The sequence below is a fragment of the Octodon degus genome, unplaced genomic scaffold (genome assembly GCF_000260255.1).
Source record: "Octodon degus isolate 3935 unplaced genomic scaffold, OctDeg1.0 scaffold00052, whole genome shotgun sequence".
NCBI classification, from domain to species: domain Eukaryota; kingdom Metazoa; phylum Chordata; class Mammalia; order Rodentia; family Octodontidae; genus Octodon; species Octodon degus.
The window spans coordinates 8,532,054-8,547,110 of record NW_004524628.1 but is presented as its reverse complement, the minus strand read 5'-3'; the positions used below and the strand labels follow the sequence as shown (position 1 = coordinate 8,547,110).

The 15,057-nt window shown below is 50.5% G+C and overlaps 1 protein-coding gene across 1 annotated transcript in view; it reads right to left on the bottom strand.

Moving 5' to 3' along the window:
• The window catches only part of Slc9a2 (solute carrier family 9 member A2), a 90,001-nt gene that overhangs the window by 6,528 nt on the left and 68,416 nt on the right, over positions 1-15,057 (bottom strand). Inside the window, exons 6-9 of the mRNA XM_023717351.1 lie at positions 10,011-10,100; positions 9,473-9,543; positions 4,096-4,257; positions 1,122-1,218 (exon numbers count right to left, since the gene is read on the bottom strand). Of these exons, the coding sequence (XP_023573119.1) occupies positions 1,122-1,218; positions 4,096-4,257; positions 9,473-9,543; positions 10,011-10,100 (420 nt within the window). The remainder of the gene's footprint in view (positions 1-1,121; positions 1,219-4,095; positions 4,258-9,472; positions 9,544-10,010; positions 10,101-15,057) is intronic.

The following is a 15,057-nucleotide window of genomic DNA, read 5'->3' as shown; positions in this document are numbered from 1 at the left end:
ACACTGACAGAGACAGAGAGAGACAGAGAGACAGAGACAGAGGCAGAGAGACAGAGACAGGCAGAGACAGAGGCAGAGAGACAGAAATAGAGACATACAGAAAGACAGAAATAGAGACAGAGACAGAGACATAGAGACAGAGATAGACAGAACAAAGAGAGACAGAGATAGAGACATACAGAGACAAAGAGATAGAGACAAAGAGAGACAGAGAGTGACAGAGAGAGAGACACACACAGAGACATAGACACAGAGAGAGAGAGAGAGAGAGACACAGGCACCCAAGGACTGAGCAAGGGTGCCGGGGCAGGGTGGAGCAATTGGCATTAGGGCCCGATGAAGTAGAAGCTAGACAGAGGGCCCCCAACTGTGCAGGAAGAATTTAGCCCAGAAGCTGCCCTGCCAGTACTGTTGTCTTCCCTTAAACAGGAGAATGCGGCCTTCTCAGGATGTTTCAGAGAAGAGGCAGAGGTAAAATTAGGAGGAGGGGAGGGCAGCCAGCGGGAGCCCGCCAGGCAGCTGAAGAGTCCATGGTCCGCAGGAGGGAGGCCACCCTGGCAAGCTGTGTGCCCCATGGGCCTCCTGGTGCCTCAGTTTCTTCATCTGGAAATGGAGCCAACAGTGATCCTGCCACTTCCCAGAGGACTGAACAAGGGAACTCAAGCCCTGTGCTGAAAGAGAGCATGGGGATCTGCACACGCTGAGCCTCAGCCACCTTAGGAGCACATCAGGAAGACGTGTGTTTCCACTGAAGTACAGAGGCTTGCTAAGAGCAGGAGAGGAGGTGGCTGTGCCCCAAGCACCTGCCCGCGAGGACCAGTACCCTTGAGTGATCCCTCTACACTGCGAGGTGTTCCCTTTAAAAACCCTTCATTGCAGCACCACTGGCCAGGGCATGCTTCCAGCTGCGAGCACGTGCGCCTCAGGCTCTGTCCATGCTGTGCTGTAGAGGTCTGCAGCCCGGAAAGATGGGGTGCTGTGGACAGAGGCACTGCAGAAGCGGAGGGGCCAGGGAGGCACCCACGAGGGGCCAAAGACGGGGCCTCGCATGCAGCACAAAGGCAGAAAGCACACTGGCAGCAAAAGGGAAGCAGATACTTCAGGAAATAAACTCTTCTCACTCGCTGACGGATCTGGTAGAGATTCCTTGATAGTATGTCTCGAATTTCATCCATCTCACCAGGTGTGAGCTTCCTTATTCTTTCTTCCCGGCAATCACTGTGCAAAATAGGAAAGAGGAGGCTTCACCTTTCTGGGGTGCTAGCGACACTGAGCATCTTCCCTAGCAACAATGATACCGTTATTTGAGAGGGGAAATCTTCGCTTAAAAGTCAGCATGTGGGAATTATCCAATACCTCAAAATGTTTTTGAATGCTGGGGTGCAGAACAGTGTCCCAACACAGATGTGCTGTGGAGGAAGTTGGTGTCACAGACACCACACCCACACGTGAGGGCCAGCACTGTTGGCCCCAAGCCCAGGGTTAGTGATTAATGTCGGCCACAGGTACTGTCTGTGTATAAGTATGTGTGTGTATAAATATATATAAATACACACACATACACATGAAATATGTGTATGAAATACGAACATATATTTATATACATATATTTATACACATGCATGTATTTACACATATACTCACATGTATATATATATATATATATGCATACATAGTACACGCACCATATTGATACTGAATAAGGTGTCATAAAGATGTACGTAAAACACACCGATTGGCTGGTGAAACTTCTATGACTGGAGACTTTCAGGGTCCCCAAGCTGGAGGTCTCCCAGAGCCACAGTTCATTACAGGATTAGCAAATACAGGAGAACCACCACAAATAATGAGAATTGACTATTTGTACTTTCTTCACTCTAATTTCTTCTAAAAGGCTTTAAGGAGCCTTCAAAAATATATGGCACAACAAAAACACATAAAAGTAAGCAAATAAAACAGAAAAACCCAATACGCACATCACTCATCTTATAGAACATGTGCCGTGATACACAAAGAAAACAGATGCCATGTTTTATAATGTAAACTTCATCATTACTGTAAATCAAAACACCAGTAGCAGGACAATGGACAAAGGCGTGCATGAACAGAAACAGCAGACTTCAGCAGACAGACTTCTCTTACTTAGAAGGTTCATCTTCTCCTTAATCTCAATGGCTTATATAATTTTTTGTAAGTATCTTCTTAGGTACAAGTACTGCTGTTTAAAATCGTCCCGGGAATGTCTGTGCTAGTGGGAGCAGCAGCCTTCAGTGATTCCCACAGCCGCAGTGGAGACATTGCTAGGCTAGACTTCCTTCCATGGAGGGCTGGGCGAAGGCCTGCAAAGCAGCAAGCTGCAGCTGCACAGGCAGCTCCTCCTGCTGTGTAGGCCCTAGGTTCCAAGTTTTTTTCTGGGGTCCAACTTGTGTGTACTCTGAAGCTCTCAGCTCCCCTGTCTGTGGCTGACAGAGCGCTCCAGTGCAAGCGATCTACGTGCCAATTCCATCTACTTCGACATCACTGTTCTCTCCTCTGGGCCACGAAATGACAAGCTGCCCTGCACCACCCACCTTCCAAGCGGTCTCATGACACACATCACTTCTAGAAATTTCATTTCTCATCACCTCCCTACTTGCTTCACTTTTTCCTTCACAGAAAGGATGTTAGGAAAAGTAAAATGCTCAACATAGACTCCGTTGCCTGACTATACAAATAGTCATTTTCAGTGTATAATCTACCTCAACCTAAACTGTCTTTGCTCTGCTTACTGCCAGCTTCAGAATGCACCACAGAGAGCAAAACGGAGATCATAAAAATCATGGATCTCCTTTGAAAACAGGATTGCGGAGCTGCCCCTGGCTCTAACTGCAAATGGAGGCCTGCATGAGAGAGACCATAAACTCTTAAGGTGGAGGTGGCCTTGACGATGGTGTCTACGCCCACCCAGCTTTGGCTGAACTCTCAAGCTCCGGGAAATATGTGGGCCAGCTCAAGGTCACGCAGAGGTAGCCACAGAGCCAGGACCAAAGCCAGTCATGCCACAGCTCGGCCCGCTGCTGCTTCTGCTAGGTGACACGTCTACCTCTGAGGTTCCCTGCCATTCATTTTATTCTGGACCACATGAACTCTTATCGCCTTAGATTCCTAGAAAAGACCCCAGTTCATTGGGCTAGATATTACGTAGAATTTCCTCCTCTCTCACTCCAGCTTCCTCATAGTTAACATGTTAATGAAGTTAAATTTACTGTGCGTGAGCTTCAAGCTCATCAACAGTCGAGTAACTCCCTGGGAGCCTACGCTTTCTGTCCCTTCTGCCACCGAGCAGAGCTGATGTCTGCACAATGTGGACTCGCACTGGCCGCAGAGTGCTGCGCTGGTGGTTTGGCTACTTATGGTCCAAAGACTCTGGGGAAGTCCCTGCATCAGTCTGACTTTGCTTCCTCTTTTACAAAACTTGGGAGACAGAGTAGGCCTGGATCTCAGTCCTGGCTGCATATTAGAAATATCTGAAGAGCTGTTAAATATGCCTGGCATTCAGCACCAAAGGTTCCGATTCTGGGGAGTGGGGCCAGGCACCTGCATTATCTAAACAACCTTGGGCTTTTCCCATGTGCAGGTGGCACTGTGACCCCCTGGATTCATGTCCCTGTCATTATTGTCCCTTGTAACTTCAGCTGCAAGCCTGTAAATAATCTGAGGAAACAGCTCTATTAACACGTTCACATCTGAGTGCCAATTATAACCCAACCTAAAACAGGTTGCTTCCCAGCACCGGCTGAGGGGCTTCCTCTGTTTCAGGTGAATGCAGACTTTGCCCAAGCAAATGTAGTAAGGGCACAACATCCTAAACATAACAGCATGCTTTCCTAATACAATCCTAAGCTAGCGTAACCTGGAGCATCGCAACACAGGACACGTAGTTCTAGGCCATTCTACTTAAGCCAGAATTTCATTCTACTCTGAGATCTGCATTATCTAAATGAGAATTCCAGGATTTCTCCAGGATGTAGGTCTATTTTGTGTTACTTCTGATTTCAAAGAATCACCGGTGCGTATGCAGCAGTACTAACTTTTCTTGGCAAAATCCGTGCTTACTTTAGGGATGCGAACGAAGGGACAGTGCTGATCATCCCTGTCTCGGCCATCTCAATGGCGTGCTTGATCTCAAGCTTTTTATACAGAGACACGATGCTGGACTTAGGTTGGTTTTCCCGAATCAAAAGCTTCCGAAGATACTTGTCATCAAACTTCTTAAACCTATAAAATAAAGAAAGTCACACTTTCAATGGCTGAATATTGTGCTGACTAAAAAGCAACTCAAAACTCCTCCTCCAAGTAAAACTTGGTCGCAGCAGTTAGCTGGTTTGATTATAATGTGTGGTTTATATGAGCATAAGTACATGCACTATACATGTGTGAAATTTACCCATGAATATATACACACTGATACTTTTTATATGACTGTAACGTACATGTTAGCATTCACTAAGGATATTCACCATTTTTCCACTTCCTCCTTCAGCAAGATTACTCCGACCTGCAGTCAGGACTGGCTAGACCCGGTTCCTCTCCTACAGCTCCTGGACATGCACAGCTCAGGCTTCTACCAGCGACACTCCCGAGGCTGCTCTCAGCCCACACTCCAGGGCCAGTCGGTCCTCGCCTTCCTGGTTTCGCCTGCTCACTCCACTGCCTTCACTGCCTCCCTGGGGTCCACATCATCTTCCTCACCTCCCTTTGGGATCCTTTTCTTCTCTCCCACTCCTAAATGTGGGGTGCTGTGGGGTGCGTGCAAGGTCCTCTTCCCCACTGTGCTCACCTGGGGCACCTGAGCCATTCTCTTGGCTTTGCACTGCGTCTCCACACAGGCGACGCCTGAAGTTGACACCCCTGCTTCTCTCCCTCCCCCAAACCCTGGATGGGAACAAGCCTGGGCTACCAGCATCTGAGTCAGCTGACACCTCAGACTGCCTGTGTCCACACGGAGCTGCTCTTCCCCACGGTCCTGCCCAGCCCAGCGAATTGTGACTCTACTAGGTGTCATTGTTGGTGGTCTCCTAACAGGGCCCATGGTATGGGCTGCACTCTGTCCCACCAAAAGTCCACGTGATCAATGCCTACTCCCTGGAGCATCGGCATGTGACTACCTTTGGGGGAAGGTCTTTATAAGCGTGACTAAATGAGATCAAGCCATTAGGGTGGGCACTCATCCAGGACGGCTGGTGTCCTCCTCAGAAGGGGTCATTCGGACACAGCCGTGGACAGAGGGAAGCCAACGTGAAGAGTCAGGGAGAAGAGAGCCACCTGGAAGGAAGGAGAGAGCCCTGGAACAGACCTTCCCGCCAGCCCTGGAGCACGTGGTCCGCGGGCCCCTCCTCCCTGGCTTCCAGCCTGCAGCGCCGCCAGACGCCAGGCTTCCACTGCCAAGGTGTGGCGCTGCATCTCGGCAGCCCTCACAGCCTGCTGTTCCACATGCTCCCTCGCTGCAATCTCTGCCCTTTTCACCATCGGTATGCACAGAGCCCAACCCTGTGTCCCCACTTCCAGGGCCGTCACCAGGGCCTAACACTTGATCCTCTTCACTGGACAGTACTCCACCCCTGTCCTGTCCCCACAGAAGCCAGGTGTTCCTGTGTGTGAGCATACAAAACGAGGAGTCTGCCATGCTTCCACGCCAGGCAAAAGCCCAGAGAGCTGCAGCCCTGTCCCACCGGGTCTGCACCTCTCAGCCCGCACTCCTCACCCCCACCTACAGCTTCCCTTGGGGCCTTCCTGTGTCTGGCACATCCGCAGGCCCTGGGCCCTGAACTAATTGTTCCTCTACTCGGAACGTTCTTCCCAGATACTGCAGGGCCAGGCATACACCGATTTCAGGTCCTTCTTCAACAGCTGCTTCTTACAGGGAGCCTGGCCTGCCCATCATGCTGCAGTCCCGTATCCCACTCTCAATACTGGTTTCCGGCTGTCTCTTCCCAGCATCACACGCGGTTCACCTGCTTACATCGCTTACTGCCTCCTGCCTAGGAATGTCGGGTCTGTATGCACAGGGACTTGTCTAAAGTAATGCCTGGCCTGTCACTTGCGTGTGTAATAGAATGGCCAATGGCTCCATGCCCACAGCTGCTGTCGCTGTGTCACCTGGCAAGGTCTACCCACCACGGCCTCAGTGCCCAGCCCTTCCCTGTCCACAGCTCTGAGCTCAGTGATGCTGCTTGTTTTGGTCAGTGGGCTACTAGCAGACCTGACAGTGGCAGAAGAGACCTCGCACAGGCACAGGCTTGTGCCCTGGAGCCGATGTCTTGGGCTCCGATGGTTACTGCACCAAAGCAGGCACAGGGCGGCATGGAAGAAGGGGAACACAGTAGAAAGAGGCAGAGCTGCCTCACTGCAGTCACAGCTGGGCTCAGGTGAGCACCGGGCAGCCCAGCCCGGCTGACCAGAGACCTCTTGACCTGTGGCCTGCTACCGTGAATGGCTGCCATTCTGAGCTGCGGAGTTTTGCAATGGTTCGTTATGCAACATTATGATGCCAGGAGGTAGAGAGGGCCCGCCATAATTATTGTTGAGAAAGAAAGAAGTGTACTGCAGTAAGGACCATAAACTCAAGGAGGTTTACAGGCACACCTGGGCTATCAAAGGAACCAATGTTCACTCGCATTCTTGGCACTGGTCCTTCGGTCTAAATACTAGAGGGCTCTGAATAATTAAAGCAGAGCCATTCAGAAGCACGCGGCTATTGAACAGCCACCAGCTGAAGACTGGGCCTACTGTTTCTATGTTTATTTTTCATTTCGTGTTAGGCCCATCCATCGGGCCAGGATCCCCCACAGGGATACAACACCTTCTTTAACATCTTGTATCGTTAATTGTTTTAGCCTCTCACTAAACATCAGCAATTGAAAGGATAAATATCAAGGACAATGGCGTCGGATCCACTTTGCGGAGGGACTGTGTTTTCTTTGTTTGCTTTCTTGTTACCCTTTCATTTCTCTGCCAAGCCACACACAGGTATTCTCTTTCACCATCATTAGACTCCTGGGCTGAGTCTGAGAAAGGTCTGCACCGTACGGCCCTTGCACTGCATTCCCAAAGGATCAGATGTCTCAAGACTTCTCTGCCAGAGCAGTGGAAACCCACAGCAAAAGGGACCTGGAAGGAAAGGAGAAGTGCCCAACCTGCCGAAAATGGCCTCTTCTTTCTGTATGTAAGTCTTAGTGACATCAACAACTATGTACAAACTCGAGATATGATCTGAGACAACTAATTTTTTAAAATATTACTCTTCTTTATTCTACCTATGATGCCAAGTACATGTGAAAGTACAGGAAATTATTTGAAATTTACCTGGAAATAATTGTGCATGGAGATCTATCGCTGCTCACAGAACTCACTAAATGAACTGTATTTGATGCTGAAGGAAATGGGAGACACAGCACCACACTGCCTCTCCGGCGGGCAGCACAGGAGGCCCTGCTGGCCTCAGCACGCCCTGAGCTGCCTGCCTGGGCACATGCAGGGCTCTGTCCTCCGCTGCGAGGACAGGGCCAGGCTTCTGACGTCCCACACGGAGCCCGCGTGGCCGAAGTGACCGCCTGCCCTCCTCCCCCGGTGTCCAGGCTGCGGGCCGCATCTCAGCCCACTCTCCTCTCTTTTCTGTCCCCTGTGGGAGCTAAAGAAACGATGCAGGTGGGGGCTCCATCTAAACTTCTGAGAGGAAACCCGGCTGCGTGCAGGCTGCTCCGGGAAAGTACGACAGGATGCCAGGGGGAGGGAACGCGTGCCTCCTCAGTGGAGGGCTGAAGGGAGCAGTGAGGGGCCCACTGTGGGACGGCGGGACGGCGGGACGGCGGGTGGCTTCCCCGGCAGGGCCCAGGCCAGGCTCCGTCTCACCTTCGCAGGACCAGGTCCCAGATGCCAAGTAGGGTCCGCGCTCTGGCCTCCCCCCTGCCTGCAGGCAAGAGAGTGTTTGCACGAGAAAGGGCCATTTTTCAACTGTTTACAATGCACTTGATTACTTGTTTTGTCCCCACGTGGTGATCTGGGTACTCTCTCTGCACATAGAACACTGTCCTTTATTTATGAAGCGAGGCCAGCCCAAAGGGCCTTCATCAGTGAGCAGTACTGTAAAGCGTAGATGCTGACCCAGCGTTAGTTCTGTGGCTTGTCGTCTTACTTAAGGGTCCCTCCACCCCCACACAGGCCTGCTCATGGTGTGACTGCTTTCTCTGTTGGCTGCAACGCTCTGGAGGCCTGAGTCTATGACCTATTCTCATGTGGCTCCGAGTCCTCGCGGCACATGTGGACACACAGAAGCTCTCGGGACTCCCTCCCATTGAACTGCACAGCGTGGCAGTTTAGCCTGCCTCACGTGAAGGTGCAGGGGGACATCTGGCAGCAAGGCAGCGAGGCAGCAAGGAGAGGGAGCCTCTAGTGCAGACGAGAACCTCCCTGCCTCTCAAGGCCCAGCTGAAGCGCCTCCGCCTGCCAACGTCTTACTTAGCTGGTGACCTGCTAAGGCACATCCCACAGATCGCCCCTTGTGACCAAGAGCCTGACTATGGCGCCCTTGGTTCCATGGCCTCAGCAACAGCAGCATGGCACCAGGTGGGAGGGGGACAGGCGGCCTCCAAGGAGGCCCCTGGGGGTGCGGGTGCCAGCCCTGCTGTCACACGAGCCTGGGCGTCTGGTCCCACAGCTCAGTTCCTGCTTATGCTGAAGCACGTGTGCAATCCTGCCTGTGGGCGTGATTTATACAAACGCCTTAGCCTTTCCAGTAGCTGACGCCTTTGCGAACGCAGGTCCATGATGTCCGCCAGCTTGTGACTTCCTCAGGCACTCTGCATCTCTGCGAGGGACTGGGCTGCGGGCCTGAGTCTCAGCCCACTCTATGGTCTTCTGCCCCCTTGGGAGCTAAGAGGGTGGTGCAGATGGGGGCTCCCTGGCCAGCGTGGCAGCAGGGCAGTGACAAGCCCGCTCTAACCGCGACGCTAACATTCCTTGGTGTCCTGGGCCAGAGGGCGCAGCCACAGAACTGGGCTGTGGCCATGTGGTACAAGCATAAGAACTGTGCGACAGCTTCTGAGGACTTCAGTTAGGAAGCAGGTGGCACGTGGCCTCTGTCTTCTCGTTACTGTCCTTCCTTCACCCTACAATAGCCAGTAGTGGAGCAGCAATCATGGTGCAAACTGGAAATAGAAACGAAGCCACCCATGGGGGACTGAAGAGCGAGGCCCCGGGACTTGGTGGCATGGAATATTCCAGAACTGCCTGTTACATAGAAGAGAAATAACCTTAAGCTACTCTTTAAGCTACTCTTATTCCACATCTCTGCTCTAGCTGAACTTTTCCTTAAGGGACGCGCTATGGAACCACACAAAGATAAAGAATCCTGAACAACAACACAAATCATCACCTTGTTCAGCTTCCAGAGTGACCCCCAGCCCATCCTAAGAGGACAGCATGGCTTTCTTACTTGTCTCTCCAGAAGTTGTGACCCCAGTGTCCACAGACATCTTCGATCCCAGTCTTCACATGATCAAAGAACTGAAAACAGAAGAAAGCAAGTGAGCTGCTTGGCCTTTGCCTAAAGACAGTCATTTGCACGCCAGCTGTGTCCTGCCTGAATGCTCACAGCCCTGGCACTGCTGCTTTCTTATTTGTTTGCTTTACCTCAAGCAACAGAACAACTAATTGTCTTCAAACAAATTGAGATGCTTGCCATATCAATGACTAGAAATACTTCGGCTATGTGGGTGCTCACATTGGCTTGATCCTAACTTTGAAAATACCTGAAGAATGGTAGTAAGTGTCAGTTAGAAATGCATGCAGGTTGAAGGCGGCAAAAACAGCCTCCTCCCTCCTTGCTCAGACAGGAGTTCAACAAACACAAATCGCCCTCCCTCCTGCTCCCCGGCTCCGACCTTGCCCAGCTCTCTGCCATTTCCATCTTCTCCCAGCAGTGAGCTACACAGCCTCAAGCTGCCTGGCACTGTCACACCGCCAGCACCTACCCGACAGTGGATCTCCTCACTGACTGCTTGCTGCTTCTTATTGGATCTCTTAACATCGAGAAACTCCACAAGTGGCCGGATGGTAATTCCCTACCCAGGAGAAAGAGCAAACAGTAAATTTCCTTATAAAATGAAATTAAAAATTCAAGAATAACTCCACATCTTCTAAACCTTCCTGACCAACAGTGGAAGGTATTCCACTGCCAAGACTTGAGGCAGCAAATGTAACATTTTAGTAAAATTTTTCTCCCTTGCTGGTGTCTGGTCTACCTTCAGAAGCCTACATTCCAACAAAAACAGTGGTCGAAGATGGAAGGAATGTAGAAAGTAATTTTAAAGAGCAGTACAGTGTCACCCAGGTCAGCAGCATTGCCTACTTGTATCATTCACAGAAAATTCTCCCAGTGATTCTCTCCCTTGCCCTCGGGGCCAGGCCACTTTCACTGAGCTCTGGCTGCACACAGGGCAGGGGCTTGGGCACTGGGAACACAGCAGGGAGTAGGAAGGTCAAGGACTCTGCACTGGGACTCCAGAATCTAATACAAGGTCAGCCCTCCCCAAACTCAGGAGGTGGCAGCAGAGGGGGGAGAGGAGCAGGAAAGCTTCCGCAGAGGAGGCCTCAGAGCAGACCTAGCAGGAGGCCGAAAGCATCATCCCAGTGGGCAGTGACCTCAGGACCCTGTGGCCAGCGTGGGGAAGGGCACACAGTGAGCCCAGGCGAGCTTGGGGGTGGACTCGGGGAAGGAGCAGGATGCTAAGCCCGTCCATGAACTTGGAAGGCAGAAGAAAATCATGCAACACTGTGAAAGCCACGCCCCAGGACCCTTGGGAAGCATCTCTCTGTAGCATTCAGCACCTTTCAAAGCATTCCCATGAGTTACAGGAGCCACAGGGAGGTCCGCCCCACTGCCACTCATTCTGGGGCCAGCCAGCCAAGCAAGAGGGAACAAAAAGAGTAAACACTGGAAAGCAGGGACAAGACTTCTGGGGCTAACAAGTGATCTAGAAGACAGCTGAGGCAGGAGGAGCACCACAGCTCGAGCCCATCCTGGGCTATGTGGAGACCCTGTCTCAAAATACAAATGCACCAAAAATAAAATCTGGGAATATTTTTTAAAAACAAAAATAACACAAAATAAACATGCACAATTCATCGGAGATACTAGTTAAAAATGTAAGAGTATAAATATACAATGAAAAACATAACGTGTATAACTCATATATACTAGTAGTAATGTATGTGCCGGTGTATTATTTACATACCACATACAATGTATATATTAGATTACTAGATATATTCTATGAATCCACATATTACATATATATATATATATATATATATATATATATATATATAGTCCTGTAATAAATGGATTAAACCTTTAGGAGAACTATAAAACTTAACCAAAGGATATTAAAAGCATTTGAGTTTTAAAAAGACATACATAGTTCCTAAATGAAACAAGGATCTTGTGATGACAATTTTGTCTCGATTAACCTGTACATATGGCACAATCCCAAGACGGACACTTACAGATTTTTAGCAGAACCTGAGAGGTTCATTTTAAATTAACCCTGAAGAAGAAACTTAATAAGAAAACTTAGATAAAGGAGAATAAAAGGAAACTCACAGACACAAAATAAACTACCAGCTAATATACTTAGAAGTATATACTGCTGTCACCAAAATGGGCAGGCGAGGCAGGGGCGTGTAGGGCGGGAGGGGACAGCTGAGGTCTCTGGTGGGGTGCTGCGGCTACCATGGCCCTGGACTGCTTTGGGTCAGAGGGATGCTGGAGCGCATGGAGGGAGCGGCAGAACACTGAGGCTGTTCCCTGCTGCAAGCTCTTCTCCCCACCTTACCCAGATGCATCTTTCCATCAAAGGATGCTCTGGCAAAATGTAGCACATGCACACACACACACACACACACACACACACACACAGCCTGTATACTAACAGACATTTTACAAGTTTTACACTCAGTTGTTTTCTCTCATGGAGACACAATGCCTGCCACACCTTAAAAAAGAAATTTTAGTTCAGGTCAGCTGGCTCCAGGGTGGCGCCACGTGGTAGAGCTCATGATGGGGCAGCAGAGCACACAAAAGCAGGAACAGGCATGAGATGCCCCTTTCCAGGGCATGGCCGCAGTGACCCACCTCCTCCAGCCCGGCTCCACCTCCCAGCACCTGAGTGGGGTCTGACTGGTCCGTGGAGGAATTCACTGACAGCACCAGTCACCTCCCACAGTACCACCCGTGAGCCTGTGGCTGTGAGGAGACCTGGGTATCACACGCAACAGTTCACGTGTACGGCATGTCTGAGCGGCTTTTAGGTCCCAGCAGCCCCCTGTCTCTGGCGGGACAGGAGAGGCATACTTTCAGGAAGAAACTTCATTTACCCCACTAGAAGATTTCTAACTCAGAATACCTGGGTGCACTTTCATAAGACTTAGAGAAGCAAAATAGTTTGTTACTGTCTATGCTCTACGCAGGCTGGAAGACAATGCCCTTAGTTTTCCAGCAAACTACTGGAAAACATAAATGCAAAACATAGGTTAAATTCTCAGCCATTCATTTGGCTTTGACTCAAACAACACAATATGCCAGAGGTGGCCTGACCGCACTCACACGGCAGCACACTCAGGGGATAGTGGGAGGGACGAGAGGGCACAAAAAGGGCAAGAAGGGGACAGAGTGTCTTCTGCCGCTGATGTAACAGGTCGCTCCCAGAATACATTGGTGAAAATGTTTCCTTTTCCTTAGAATATCACCGGTGTTGCTCTCCTGTCTTCTGTGAGCCCAGAGCGCGCAGGCAGCTGCACAGCACGACAGAGGGCCCTGAGGGCAGAGCGACCTCGGCAGGGCCATGCCTTCCAGGCTCAGCTGGCCCCTCAGGACTTGGCACACCACACTGTGGCCTGGCCAGGAGGCTGTCTCCCCTTGCTCCCCATTACCCCTCCTGCGCTCTGAGCGCCTCTCGCCCTCCTCTGCCATCCATCTCTGCAGATGGACGCTGCTGCCCACGCTCCCTGCCTCTGCCTGACCTAAGCAGTTTCTCTCCGACCCTTCCCTCAAAGAGCCAATGGGCCCATGCTCGCGCTCTGACTGGACGCGCTCGGGGAAGGTGGCCGCCCCACACCTGCTGCTCCACCAATGGTCCGTCTGCCGCTCACCCCCTCTGCCTGCAGCGGCTCTGCCAGAGATTCTAGAACCTTCTTCTTTCTGAGTGTGCTCTTCACTTGGCCTCTGGGACCCTCGCTTGATGTCCTTTCTTTCCTAGCATCACCTGGCTTGTCTCCTATCTCACTGAGGCTTTCAACTTTTGTTTTAAATGCTGGGAATTGAACTCTGAGCTACATCCCCACTCCCAGCAGGGGAAGGGAATGGAAAAAAAGAACTGAGGAATGTAAAAGGAATGTAAGCACGATGTGCTCCAAACGTGTGCTGATGCAATAAATAAGTTGTAAAACAAAAATAATTTCACATATTTATTCAGTCACGTATCTAGTTACTTATAAGACAGGCTTCCATTAAATCACTAGGTTGCCCAGGCTGAGGCAGGCTTCGGAATCCCCTGGCCTCGAGCCCGCAGAGTGCTGGGACTACAGATGCGCACCGCCACTCCTGCCCGAAGCAGTATATTCTCAGTTCCCAGCTACCAAGTCCTGGTACGCTTCGGTTTGGGTATCGATGCCTTCTTCTCCTCCACCCAGGCTCACGCCTCACAAGCTAGTGCTCCACTGAGTCCCAAATGGACCTCTTCCTCCCTGGCTCCTCCGTGATGTCCTGATGCCCTCATACCCCAGACTGGACATCAGTCGGGTATGGGCATCTAAGGCGGGATGCTCGACCTCCTGCCCCTCACCTGGTGCTGTCCTGTTGGTCCTCCAAAGTCGGCCTCTTCCTGCACATGATTACTCAGTAAAACCGCTGGGAAATGCTGTCCCAGATTATCCACCTACACTCCCCATCACGGAAGAGCCTCACCTGTTCGCTCACTCCTGCAGGAATGCCTCAGCACCCCACGCCTCTGTGCATATCATCTCTACAGCTTGAGAGGACAAACCAGGCAAGAATCATCTCATTGTTGGGACACTGTGACCTTGAGAGGCCCCACGGTTTTTGGAGGAAAAGTACTGAGACTCAAACTCAAGCCCTCATGCTTGCAAGGCAGGGGCCATGCTGCTGACTAAATCCCCAAGCCCAACCCCAAGTTCTTGCACTGGGGTCAGGAGCTGTGGAAAATGGATACAAACCAGCACAAAGTGCCAGCTACTGCTTTTGCGCTAAGTGACAAAGTCTGGTGTCTCCCAACCAGGAGACTGTCTCCAGCCAGCTTCCTGTCTTGTCAGCCCATGTGTGTCACAACTCTACACAAGGATTTACACTAAATTACTGCAGAGGAGCTGTAAGGGTGGCCAAAGGATGCTGGCACCCCTGGGACTCCAGCTGAGCAACTGACCTCTTGCATTTATTGCACTCACCTCCAGATAACTACTCAGTGGACTGATGAAACTCTGGGGTCTGCTATAGGGCTAGGAGGATTAACTAAGTAGTCACTGCCTCATTGTATTTTCCCCTCCAAATAAGAAAATACTGAAGGGGCCAGGGAGATATCTCAGTAGAATAAGCACTTGCATAGGGTCCTGGGTTCAACCTCCGGTACTGAAAAAAAAAAAAAAAAAAAAAAAAAGAAGAAGAAGAAGAAGAAGAAGAAGAAGAAGAAGAAGAAGAAGAAGAAGAAGAAGAAGAAGAAGAAGAAAAGAAAGAAAATATTGAAAGAAGTTAACCTCTTGCTTTTGTCACTAATTAATGTTGTTTATTAAAACACAGCAAATCCTGAAGTTAAAATCCGTATCAGTTGGGTATGGTGGTGCACCCTGCAATCCCAGCACTCAGGAGGTTGAAGCAGGAAGATCACAGTGAATTCAAGGCCAAGTTGTGCTACATAGTACAACCTGGCCTCAAAAATAAAAATAAGAAAGAAAGGAAGAGAAGAACAGAGAGAGGCAGAGAGAGAGGCAGAGAGAGAGAGAGGAGAG